This window comes from Arvicola amphibius, chromosome 1 (genome assembly GCF_903992535.2).
Source record: "Arvicola amphibius chromosome 1, mArvAmp1.2, whole genome shotgun sequence".
Classification (NCBI taxonomy): Eukaryota; Metazoa; Chordata; class Mammalia; order Rodentia; family Cricetidae; genus Arvicola; species Arvicola amphibius.
In genome coordinates, this window is record NC_052047.1 from 112,033,833 (window position 1) to 112,046,829 (window position 12,997).

The window sequence follows — 12,997 nt, forward strand, 5'->3', positions numbered from 1 at the left end:
GTAACTCTAGTTTCAAAAGGAATCCAAAGTCCTCTTCTGGGCTCTAAAGTCACCATGCACTAGGAGTTCATGCATATATGTCATACATGCAAATGAAATCCCATACACATAAGAATTTTTTAAAGTTACACTAAAAAAGGGGCTGGAGAGATAGTTCAGTACTTAAAGAGCATTCATTGCCCTTGCAGAAGACCTAGGTTCAATTTCCAACACCCACACGGCAGCTCACACTACCTGTAACTCCAGTTCCAGGGGATCCAATGCCCTCTCTGGTCTCCATGGGCACTGTATGCATGTGATGCACATGCATACAACTTGGGCACAAACTCATAAACTAAAATAATCTATAAAATATAATAGGTTGTAGACTTTAATCTCCTGACTAGGTTTCTTCTGGCCTTAGGCTGAATGAATGGAAAAAGGCCTGTTTGCTTTCTAGTTCTGTTTGTTTAGAATGCTTTCTTTGGTCCTTTCATTTTAAAGCTAGGTTTTTTGTTGTTGTAGTTAGTAAACTGTATTTCCTGCAAGCAACAAATAAGTACATCTGGTTTTTAATCCAATATGCTAGCCAGTGTATTTGGAGACTTAATACCATTAACGATCACAGTTCTTATTAAAAACTATATATTAATTCATGTCATTTTGGAACTTTCCTAATACTCATTTGCTTACTTCTTCAGTACAGTTTGTTATTTCCTGTGTCTCTACATACCTACCTTTTTCTTCAGTATGTTTGCTTCAAGTTTTTTTTCCTCCCTGTGACAGGGTTTCTCTGTGTAACACTCCCTGGCTGTCCTGGAGCTAACTCTGTAGACCAGACTGGCCTCGGACTAACAGAGATCCACCTGCTTCTGCCTCTTAAATGCTGGGATTAAAGGCGTGCGCCACCACCACTCAGCTTTCAAGTATCTTCTATAGTGCTGTCATAGTAATCGTGAATCCTTTCAGTTTTTATCACATGGACGTCTTAGTCCTTCAATCATGAGGATACCTTTTCTTGATTTAGTAATGTGGGTTGGCATTTCTTACCTTTCAGAACTTAAAACACATCATGTAACACCTACTTGGCATTTAGAGTAGCTGTTATTCTTACTGGTTTCTTATATGTGGGAGTCCATGTTCTGTCACATATTTTGATATTATTTCTTTGTTCTGTATACTTAGTATTTTAATACTATGATGAGACATGGGCAGGGTCTTTTCTTGTCTTGATTGGCATTCTAAATGCCTCTTATATATGAATGGACATTCCACTCTGTAAATTTGGAAGATTTCCTGTTATTATTTTAATGAACATATTTTCTATGCCTTTAGCTTATACTCTTCCTTCGTCTATGACTATGATTTGTAAATTTGCTCTTTTAATGGTCTCTCATAGATCTCACATGCCTGCTTACAATTTCTTAATATTTTACCTTTATTGTCTGAATGTTCTAATCCACTTACCTTGCCTTTGTTAGTTATAAGTTGCTATGATAATATATCTTCCAAAAGCGGTTTGGAAGGGAGGAAGGAAGGAAGAAGGAAGAACAGATATTTTCTGTCATGGTGGGCAAGTTGAGGTAGGAAGAGTTTTGATGCAGCTGGTCACATCACATCCTCAGTGAGGAAAAATAAAAATGAAGGCTTGTTTTTACTTCACCTCCTCCTCTTTATACAGTCCAGAATCCCAGACTCTGGAAATGGTGTTAACCTAGGATAGTAGTCTTCCTACCCCTCTTAAACCTAATCAGGATAATTCCCCACAGGCATGCCTAATGTCTCATCTTTCAGGTGATTCTAAATCTTATCCTTAACAAATAGGACTTGGGTGTGGAAAGATGGCTCAGAGCATTGGCTGTTCTTCTAGAGGTCTTAAATTCTATTTCCAGCAACAACATGACAACACACATAACCATCTAAAATGAGATCTAGTGCCCTCTTCTGGCCTGCAGGCATACATGCAGACATAATAAATAAATAAATAGATCTTAAGAAAAAGAATAAGATTTATCATTATTGTAGTCTCCAAGCTTGGATATGCTGCCTTCCACTTGACCCATCATACTGGTGAATATTTCCACTGCATTATTTGATGCTTTGAGCTTTTCATTTCCAAAATTTAATCTGATGTTTTTAGTATTTCTCTTTTTATTGGATTTTTATTTCATATTCAGTATTAACTTTATTTCATTCAGCGGTCTAATTTTTTGAATTTGTATGGGAATTTATTTGTGCCCTCTTTGTCTCATTGGTCATTCTTACAATAATTCTTTCGAATTCTTTGTCTGACTCCTAATTCATTCTCACAGAAATCTGTTACTGTAGAATGGATAAGTTTTGGAGAAGTCATGTTGCTTGTTTTTTAATTTCTTGTATTTGTACACTGAAACTTACACATCTGGGTTATGGTATTTGGCTAGATTTTAAAAAATCATCCGTTTTCCTTAAGTTGAAGTATTTGCAATGTTTTAAGTGTGACTAGGTTGCAATAGTGATTAGGCACTGTTTTTCCATTCTGGGCTGGGGATTTGTGGCTCAGTAATCAAGCCCTTATCACTACAGGTCCAGGGTATTACACTCACACTCTGGTACATCTCTGAGAGTACAGCAGTATCTCAGGAGCATATATAATGATGTATAGTCCCACTATGACAACACAGGAATAGCTAAGTAGAAACAATGACCCCTTCAACTCCAAAACATTTCAGGAAGTAGAGGAACAAGAACACTACAGCATAACTAAGATGCCAGTTCCTAAGGGTAAGAATGTAAAGAAAATAAACAGAGCAATAAGAGGAGCAGTTTTGTGTTTGAGCAATAGAGATAATATTCAGGAGAGAAAAGTGAAAACTGAGAACAAAAAAAGACAAAGGGCTGAGATAAGGCAGCTAGAACTGAAGGTAGAATGAAAAGAGAAAGAGGTAAAGAAATTTAGAAAGACAACTGATAACAACTCAGCACTTAGCAGCTGGAGCAGGGAGATGTCAACCCCAGGCCAACCTGTAGTCTACGGGAAAGTCTATCTCAAAACTTAATCCAGAACAGGGAAGGATAAAGCTGGTCCACAAAGCTGAAATGAGATCTTAAGTATCTAAAAGTGAAAGAGAGAAACAGGAAGTGTTACAGAGTTTATCTTTTAGTGGCCCCTCATGTGGACAGTGGTGCAGCCTGTCTCCATGTGGTTACTTTTGTGGAAGCAGGTGCACGCTCTGTGCTGTTCTGGATTTCCATCTTTGAATATTTGGGTTGACATGGATGTCTTCCAATGAGAACAAAACATTTGCGGAGCCAGGCAGTAGTGGCCCATGCCTTTAATCCCAGCACTCGGGAGGCAGAGGCTGGTGGATAGACACATATTCAAGTTTTCAATGGGCAACTGCCTTGAGCTTAGAAAAGGCTGATTCGGTAATCAAATATTTATTGGAAGTTATGGCCATCATGAGTATACCTGCACAAATAAAGACAGACAATTGTCCACCATATATATCTAAAAAAATGAAAGTTTTTTGCTTATTATAATATAAAGCACATTACAGGTATATCAAATAATCCTACAGGTCAGGCAGTTATAGAAAGTCAAATCATACTATAAAGGATATGCTGAATAAACAGAAAGGGACAGAAAATACCCCCCCCCCCAAATAGACTGCATAATGCTTTATTATCCTTGAATTTTCTTAACGCTAATGAGAAAGGAACAACAGCAGCAGAGAGGCATTGGATAATGGAAAAAACTTCTGAATTAAATCAACCAGTATATTTCAAAGAATATATGGGCTTTTGTAGAGAAAATTTAGTATGATTTATTATTTTCATAAGGGCTCACAAAGTTTACTTTCTAAAAATATTTTTAATTATAAAAGATATGCTTTTATTTATTATGTGTATGATCCAAAGGATTTAAATTATAAGTCAAAACTATTAGAATCCATACCAGAAAAGCCAACCATTAAAGACTTAGTGTAAATATCTTTCCAGACTTATAATCAACTATATTGCACATGTATGTAATTACAGATCAATAAAGAATCACACATTTACTTTATATAACTACCTTTTACCCTACCTCTAATATATAACATAAGTGTTTCCATACCAGTATATATGTAGAGTGATATGTTTCTACTTCAAGTTGAACAATCTTCCAAAGAGACCACTATTAAATAAATCAATATAAAATAGTAACTATTTAGGGGGTTTTGGAATTCCACAGGGCTTCCTGCAAGAAAAGAGGCATTCTATCACTAGAGCCCCATTCCCACAGCCATATCTTGACGTTTTCTTTGTGGTTTTACCACCTATGTTAATGCCACTAGGTTAAACATTTCTAGATACTGTACACTTTTGACTTTTTAATGTGGAACCGTATTGTAAGTAAGTTGTCTTAAGAGTCAATCATATTGTTATTTGTTCATTTTCTCTGCTGAATAATGGTCTACAGAAAGAAAATTTATATATTTATATATTCATTCTACTACTGACAAGTTTCAGTTTTCTTATTATTTTAAGATCTATTTCATTTTTAGTTATATGTCTGGTGGGGTATTATATGGACATGTGAGTATAGGTGCTCTCAGAATACAGAAGAGAAGAGCTGGAGGTAAAGGTGGTTTTAAACCACCTGATGTAGGTGCTAAGAGCCCAACTCCAGTCCTCTACATAAGCAGTGTGTGCTAATAACTACTGAGCCATCTTTCCAGGTCCAAGCTTGTCTATGATTTAAAAAATGCCGCAACAGACATTTTTGGAGTGGAATTCTAGTAGAATTACGGTATCTAGGATAAACATTAGAATCAAATAATTGTTTTCACTGTATCTAGTGTAAACATTAGGATGAAGTTGTTTTATAGAAGTACTTTGACCCTGAAGAAATCACTGTAGAAAACAGAGATTGTTCTCTATTATCTATCGCTCTTTTTCTAAAGAAGCTTTACAGCCTCTGCAGGATTTTGGTCACAAGATGGCCCTGGTACATTTGGAGCATCTTGCATTATTAGGTACTGCAAACAGTACACAATAAGGACTAAAGCTGCAGGGGTGTGATGTTTCCTTTATGAAACATACAGATTAAATTAGAGGTTTTGGTATGAGGAACTTGTTTTACACCCCCCCCAAACAACTTTTGTGTTAACAATAAATAAATATGCTTCTCCTCAGCTATTTGAGGTTCATCAAGAAGGCTACACCTCCCTGCTGCCACACAGACTAAATTACTTCTAGAGTGACCCTCTTTCTTTTATTGCTCCATATAACTCAGAACACTGATACACATCTCTTATATAGGCAAGAGAACATCTAATGGAATATTTGGGTCCTAGAATATGATTCACATGCAGCATTACAAGACAACGACAAATTACCTTATTTTCTAATATCTTATTAATTATAATTTACAAAATATGGTTTTTCAGCCAGGCGGTGGTGGCGCATGCCTTTAATCCCCAGCACTCGGGAAGCAGAGGCAGTCAAATCTCTGTGGGTTCGAGACCAGCCTGGTTTACAAGAGCTAGTTCCAGGCCAGGCTCCAAAGCTACAGAGAAACCCTGTCTTGAAAAATAAAACAAAATTGTTTTTTTAAAGTTTCACACAAGTATATATTGCATGTTAAGTATATTCCCCTAGGCTATTTTCTTTTCATGCCTCTTCCCTTCCTATTAGACCCTTATGATACCCTAAACAGTATCATTTCTAGTTTCTTATTATATATACAGACATAAGTTTATCTATATAAAATCTAGGAAACACAAATGAGAGAAAATATATATTTGCCTTTGTTAGAGTAGTTTAATGTGAAATATGATTATAAATGATTGGGATCCTTTTCAGAAAGTTCTTTCATAGGCTGATATGGTGAAATGTTTCTCTCTGCTTAGTCTTCTATTAAGTTTCAGAGTTAAAGACATGTGGATATCTAGACTTCCCAGAATCATTCATTGAAGAGGCAGCTTTCTCTACAATGTACATTTTTGGCATCTTTGTCAAAAATCAGATGGTAATATCTGAATTTATATGTGGTTATGCATATTTAAAGAGAACAGGATGACAACCAACAAGGAACCCAGATTGTTTCTTCTAATTTGAGTCTTCATTATTTTGTAGGAATGCAATTTCTGTAAGATCATATACCTATTCTGAAGTCCATAGGAGACTGTTTCTTATAATTCATTCTTTTATCATTGGGTTATTTATTATTAACTGTTGTTTGCTTTAACAGTACAACTAAAAACTGACTGAGGAGTGATATGACTATAGGATTTGGTAATATATGACTCTATGCCTTTAAGATATGAAATCAGTATAGTATCATAGTACTTGTCAAGAGAAAACAAAGAAAGAACAAAGAATTGAACATTTACATCAATTAGTGAGCAAGTGATTTAGTGGATTGACATCTTCATTAGCTACAGCAGTCTCAAGACATTGATATTTAAGTAATTAATACATCTGGAGAAAAGGTATTTGCAAAAAAAAATCCCAAATCACTTAAGATTACCTGCAGAGTACAATTCATCATCCTTATTATGTAGTCAAACTGCTGATGATCCAATATTGCCCGGTTCTGCTGGACATGCAAACCCAATTCATCAGTGAGACATTGTCTTGCTGCTTTTCCTTTAAGGGCCCTCAAGGCAGCAGGAAGGGTCTGAGGACAAGAGAATTCCAAGTGACCAAATGCACTTTCAAGCAACCACACTGAAAAGTAAAGTACATCCTGTCAAGTAATTAACAAAGTTACAAGAAATGAATTCCTAGGGAACAGGTGATTAACTGCTAATACCAATTGTAAAACAGATTTGTAATTATATGTTAATCTGTAAGACACACCAAGAAAAACAAGTATAGGTAGTTTATAATATAGATTGAGAAAACATAAAATTCACCTCCTGCTCTCCAGACTTGATACAACTTTAGTGGTCAAATAGACTGTTAATTAGACCATGACTCAAAACTATAGACATTTAGATACCTTTAGATATATGCATTAAAGCCTTCATTGTAAGAATATTCAGAAATGACTCCTCTAATTCACCATATAAATCCTGTTCATTCACATATAGTAAAAAGATGTTATTTAATTTGGAAAATGTAAAAGAACAGGAGGTACAATAAGCAAGAAAAGAAAAAGTATTAGAGCAGGAGGGTGTAACAACATGAAAAGCAGGTATAAAAACAGCATACAAAGCCTAGTATGATGGCATCACCTGTATTCAGAGAGACTGAGGCAAGAGAATCAGTAAAACAAGGCCAATCTAGACTACTACACAGTGAGATTTTCTCAAAAACCTAAAACCAAAACAAACCAAAGTAAGAAAGAAATAGCATGCAAGCTGAAGAGAAACAATAGGAAATCTGCTACATCTGGAAATATAAATATGAAACAAAACCAATAAACAAATAACCAAAATAAAACCCATGAAAAAGTGAGGGATGATGGGTTACTCAGTAAAGTAGCAAGTAACTGTACATGTTTACCAATCCCCTGTAGCAGATGTTCAAGAACTGTGATCATGAGTCACCAAAAAAGGCTATGTTATGCTCAGCATGTACCAGTGAAGAAGGCAAGAAAACCCAAAGAGGCACATTTAAATTGTAATACCAGTTTCTAGTATGCACTAGACAATTTAACTAGATTCCTTGCAAAAATAGAAGAAATTATATTAAAATGAAATATGTGAAAAAAAGGTCTAAAGAATCATGCTTTAAAATTGGAGAAAAAGTGGCTGGAGAGATAGCTCAGCTACTAAGAGTGTGTATTGTTTTTGTAGAAGATACAAGTTCAGTTCCCAGCACCAACATTAAGTGATTCATCACACTTTAACTCTGGGGGTGGGGGAGGTTCTGATGCCATGGCCTCTGCAGTCACCTGCACTATTCACGAGTATATAGCTCCCCCCCTCTCTCTCACACACACACACAATTTAAAATGATAACATTAAATCTTTATAACAACTAGAGAGAAAAAACGACTACCAAATTCTCTTGTAGCCATAGGCTTGAACTATAGTCTTAAATTTGGAATACAATATTCATTTAAAATGGCTTAAAGAGACAAAAGAGTAGAGAACAGACCACTTGCCAACAAGGCCAGCTGGACTGGGACTGAAAAAGCATGGGATAAAACTGGACTCCCTGAACATGGCGGACAATGAGGGCTGCTGAGAAGCTAAGGAAAATGGCACTGGATTTTGATCCTACTACATATACTGGCTTTGGGGAGGCCTAGCTTGTTTGGATGCTCACCATCCTAGACCTGGATGGAGGGGGGAGGACCTTGGACTTCCCACAGGGCAAGGAACCCTTACTGCTCTTCGGACAGGAGAGGGTGAGGGAGTAGAGGGGGGGAGGTAAATGGGAGGCGAGGATGAGGCAGAAATTTTTAATAAAAAAATTAAATAGGAAAATATTATTCTATTACCTTTTCAGTCTCCAAAGTTTTATTTTCAAATATGAATGAGATGCAGTTTCTAACAACTTCCAGTCTCTGTGCACTATTGAAAACTGTTATCACTTTATCCATTATTGAAACTAGTGGAGGAATATAAAGAAAACACAAATAAATTAAAACTATAGTCTTAAAGTGACTAAGTTTTCTCCCTCTGAAGGATACAATTTAGTTCACATTTTATAACAATCAAGAGGCAAATTAACCAGTACAACACTTGCAGATATATACTCATTTAAAAAATCAACTTCAAGATACACCCAGAATGCTAAACTAGAGCTAGGATGGGAAATGGCACCACAATCACAAGATTTTAATACATCTCCCCAAGCTCTAGGGAAGAGGAGACAATGTTCAGTAAGGAAAGACAGTCTACAGCCCCACCTCTTCCCCTGGGTCCCTTATTGAACTTGAGTTAGAAGAGAATCTTGTCTCAAAATGGAGGGCCACGATCCAAAGGAACCAGGACAGTTGAGGAAGCTGTTTATTGGTGGTCTGGGCTTCGAAGCTACAGATGATAGCTTAAGAGAACCGTCTGAGAAATGGGGCACACTTACAGACTATGAGGTAATGAGGGATTACCCATACAAAATGTTCCAGCAGCTTTGATTTTGTGACCTACTGTTGTGTTGAAGAGGTGGATGCTAAAATGTATGCTTGGCCACGCATGTTGATGGGCGTGTGGTGGAACCAAATAATCGTTTCCAGCCTGGTACCCATTCAACAGTGAAGAAAATGTTTGTTGGTGGAATTAAAGAAGATAGAGAAGACTATATAATCTTTAAGACCACTTCGAAAGGTATGGCAAGATTGAAACCATAGAAATTATGTAAGAAAAAAGAGGATTTGCTTTGGAAATTTTAATGATCATGATACAGATGATAAAATTATTGTTCCAAAACACCACACTATCAGTGGCATAATTATGAAGTGAAAAAGGCCCTTTTTAAAGAAAAGACGTGGGATCACAGAGAGGTTATGGAGGTGGATCTGGCAACTTTATAGGTCATAGAGGCAACTTTGGGGGTGGTGCAGATAATTTGGTTGTAGTGGAAACTTTGGTGTTAGAGGAGGCTATGGTGGTGCAGGCAGTGGAAGCAGAGGTGGTTATGGAGGTGGTGATGGTGGATATAATGGATTTGGAGGTGATGGCGGCAGCTATGCTGGTGGTTATGGTTACAGCTTGTTTCTGCTGTCATGGTTTTGAGAGAGTCTCATTGTCTAGTCTAGGTGTTGTACTCCCTATATAGCCAAGTCCGGCATAGAACTTAGAATAATCATGCTTTAGCCTCCCAATGTACACCACCCCCTTTCATAAAAGGCTTATTTTTAAAATGAGCAAACACACACACACACACACACACACACACACACACACAGAGAGAGAGAGAGAGAGAGAGAGAGAGAGAGAGAGAGAGAGAGAGAGAGAGAGAGAGAGAGAGATACATACCAACAGGTGGACCTGCTGGCACCACACATTTCTTTTCTATTCGTGTAGCAGGAGGTGCATTCTGGTTCTTAGCAAGATTTTCTTGTATTAGTTCCTGAACCCGGGCTTCATTAATCTTTGGGAAAGGAAGAATATGAACTCTCAAGTGGGATCCTTCTGTTGGGCGTGGAACTTTCTGGAATGCCATATGAGGATTTGGATTCTCCTGCAGCATCCAACACAAATAAAAGTATCCAAGTTAACGTATTTAACATGACAGTAGAAAACAGGAAGAACAGGAGAGCATAGAGGGACACCTGAAATCAGGTGATTACACATACATATACATACCAATGCATATAGAATACCAGAATCTTTTTCCAGGATCTTTCAGCAGCATCTGAGACAGTTGGTCTTCTTCCATGAATATGTCCCTTGCCCGGATTTTAGATCTGATTGCATCTCCTCAATTATATGAATACCTCAATCCCTGGGCCTTCACTTTATAAACCAATAAGTCCCTTGAGATCATTTCCAGTATTTTATCTTTTAATCATAAGGACATCAATGAGTCAATGTTCTTTTGGGGCAGGTTGTTTTTATTTTTGGTCTTTTTTTTTTGAGACAGGGTTTCTCTGTGTAATGCTTGCTGTCCTAGAACTCACTTATAGATCAAGCTAGCTTTGAACTCATAGATCTGCCTGTCTGTGCCTCCCAAGTGCTGGGATTAAGGGTAAGTGCAACCACTGTCTGGCTTGATGCAATGTTCTTAATTTGAGTGTTCTCCAATTCTATAGTCTTTGTCTTCTACTTAATTATCTATACAAAATATTTCCACTAAGATTTAAAGTAACATCTTCAATTTGGGTCTAAAATGTAGTCTATAAACTCAGTCTTGATCACAGTAGTGAATAGCATATGTATTTTTTCCCAATCATTCCTGTGGAAAGATTAGTGATCTTCTAATCCCCTTTGCTAACATACAATTACCATTCCTCTTGTGGCCCTCACCTTCAGAGTACATTTACCATCTGCCTACTTCTCAGTTTAGTTTAAGCCAGCAGCTCTTTAATTATTCAGTATATTTGGTCTCCTTGGTTCTGCCCTTCTCAGTCTTTCAGCAGTGAAGACATTGATCTTATTAAAAGCATGACAACTTATGCCACAACCTTGTTCAGTCAAGTGGCCTCCTCATCAGAGTAAAACCCAAAATTATTAACGACATTGCAAGATTTAGCCTTTCTATGCAACTATATGCTATATCCATTTGAGTCGGGCTCATAGGCTTTCTGTTCCTGCCTCAAGTCCTTGGAACACACTGTTCCCTTGGTCAAAAATATTTCACCATTCCCTCTGAATTTGCATTTCTTATGGACATTCTTTCTGGATATTTTACCAAAATTATATTTTTCCCTCAATACATCCATTATCTTTCTTACATGTTTTCTCTTTAGTATGTAAAATCTTTCCACATAGTATGAATTTTATATTATTTAGCCTTGTCCTACTAAAATAAAGCACCACAAAAGCAGATGTCTTGTTTGATTAAAAGATATTTTTTAATTAAAATTTTTTAAACCATTTCATATTGCTTTGTGTATTTGCATGTGTGTTTCTGTGTGCACATGCACACATGCATACGGGTGCCTCCAGAGAGGCCAGAGGGGGCACTGACTGTTTTGGAGCTGGAGTTCTAGCTATCTCAGAGTGGTTTAATGTGGGTGCTGGAAACTGAACTCCAGTCCTTTACAAGACCTCAGGGCCATTTCTCCAGCCCCATATTAAAGAGTTGGGTTTGTTGTATTGCTGCTGCTGTTGTTTTTTTTTTGTTGTTGTTGTTTTGTTTTATTTATTTGTCCTGTTCTATATACCTGTTGTAGAAAAAAAACCTGAGAGGCATGCAGAAGGTACTTCCCACTGCATCCTAACAAGTGGGAAACAATGACACATATCAGAAGTATAATAATTTAATTATTTTAAAGTTTTTGGTGCAGGAGATTGAACTCAGGACTTTCTATATGCTACCCCTGAGCAACACTCATTAATCCTACCAGATAATAATTTCAAATATTCTAGGGCCAGCATGAAACTTTATATAGCATCAAATAAAGGAGGATTCTATTACAAACCCCAAGCACTGTGGAATTTATGTGTTCTCTAAAGTTCTCTAGGGAAGGCTGCTTTACAACTTTTCTTAGACCAATTCTTGCATTTATTATCCTACTGCCACCAGAAAATTCCTTATTTCCACTGAACCTATGCTATTCATGGTGTAGACTAAACTCATTAGTATCCTATAATAAGCTCTTGTCAGTTAAAAATGGTCAACTGTCACCATCTATTAGAACTGCTCCCCCAAATTCTTTTAGGTTATGTAGTAGACCCCAAAAAAGAAAAAGGTGGATCAGGGCAGAGGATACAGTTAGCATTTTCAGAACACAACTGAAACAAGACTGCTCGGTGGGTCAAAGCATCATATTTTAGTTCTTGTACTGCTCAACATGTGATGCTAAAGAAATGATTTTATGTAAGATAATCAGGCTTATGCTACACATTTCCTTGAAAATGCAAAATTGTGTATATTTAGTTTTTTTTTCCTAAAATTTTGCCTGGAATTAGTACAAACATCACTTATCTGTATTCTCTGTAATTTTTTTCTTCAAAAAATAGTACACTTGTTCACTTTTATCTATTCATACATTCTCAGAATATTTAATTAACAATTTTTAAAAATATAGTGGAAAGAGGTTTCCAGGGTGGAGAGGTAATGACTTATTTTTGTAGCAATTTAAAAAACCCTCTGAATTCTACTTCAAATGAAGTAAATAATAGTAATCATGACAACTCTTAAAGATGCTCTTGTATACGTGTATATATGTCTATGTTCATATGTGTGTCTGTGAGGGGTACACCAAAGGAGTGTGTGTAGAGGTCTGAGCAAAGTTTTAGTTGCTGGTTCTCACCTTGCATCTTGTTTGAGATAGGGTCTCTTTGTTCACTACTGTGTAGGCTGGCTTGCAAGCTTCTGCCATTTCTCATGTGTTTACATTCTATCTCCTTACAGATGTACATGGAACTGCATTATGGACTTGGACATCACTGTGTCTTGTTTTTACATGAGCTCTGGGGATCTGAACTCAGAC

General features: G+C 36.8%; 1 protein-coding gene across 1 annotated transcript in view; it reads right to left on the reverse strand.

Annotated features, from left to right (window-relative positions):
- Window positions 1-12,997, reverse strand: part of Sbf2 (SET binding factor 2) — a 396,726-nt gene that overhangs the window by 149,464 nt on the left and 234,265 nt on the right. Inside the window, exons 14-16 of the mRNA XM_038328033.1 lie at window positions 9,876-10,080; window positions 8,399-8,508; window positions 6,476-6,625 (exon numbers count right to left, since the gene is read on the reverse strand). Coding sequence (XP_038183961.1) covers window positions 6,476-6,625; window positions 8,399-8,508; window positions 9,876-10,080 — 465 coding nt within the window. The remainder of the gene's footprint in view (window positions 1-6,475; window positions 6,626-8,398; window positions 8,509-9,875; window positions 10,081-12,997) is intronic.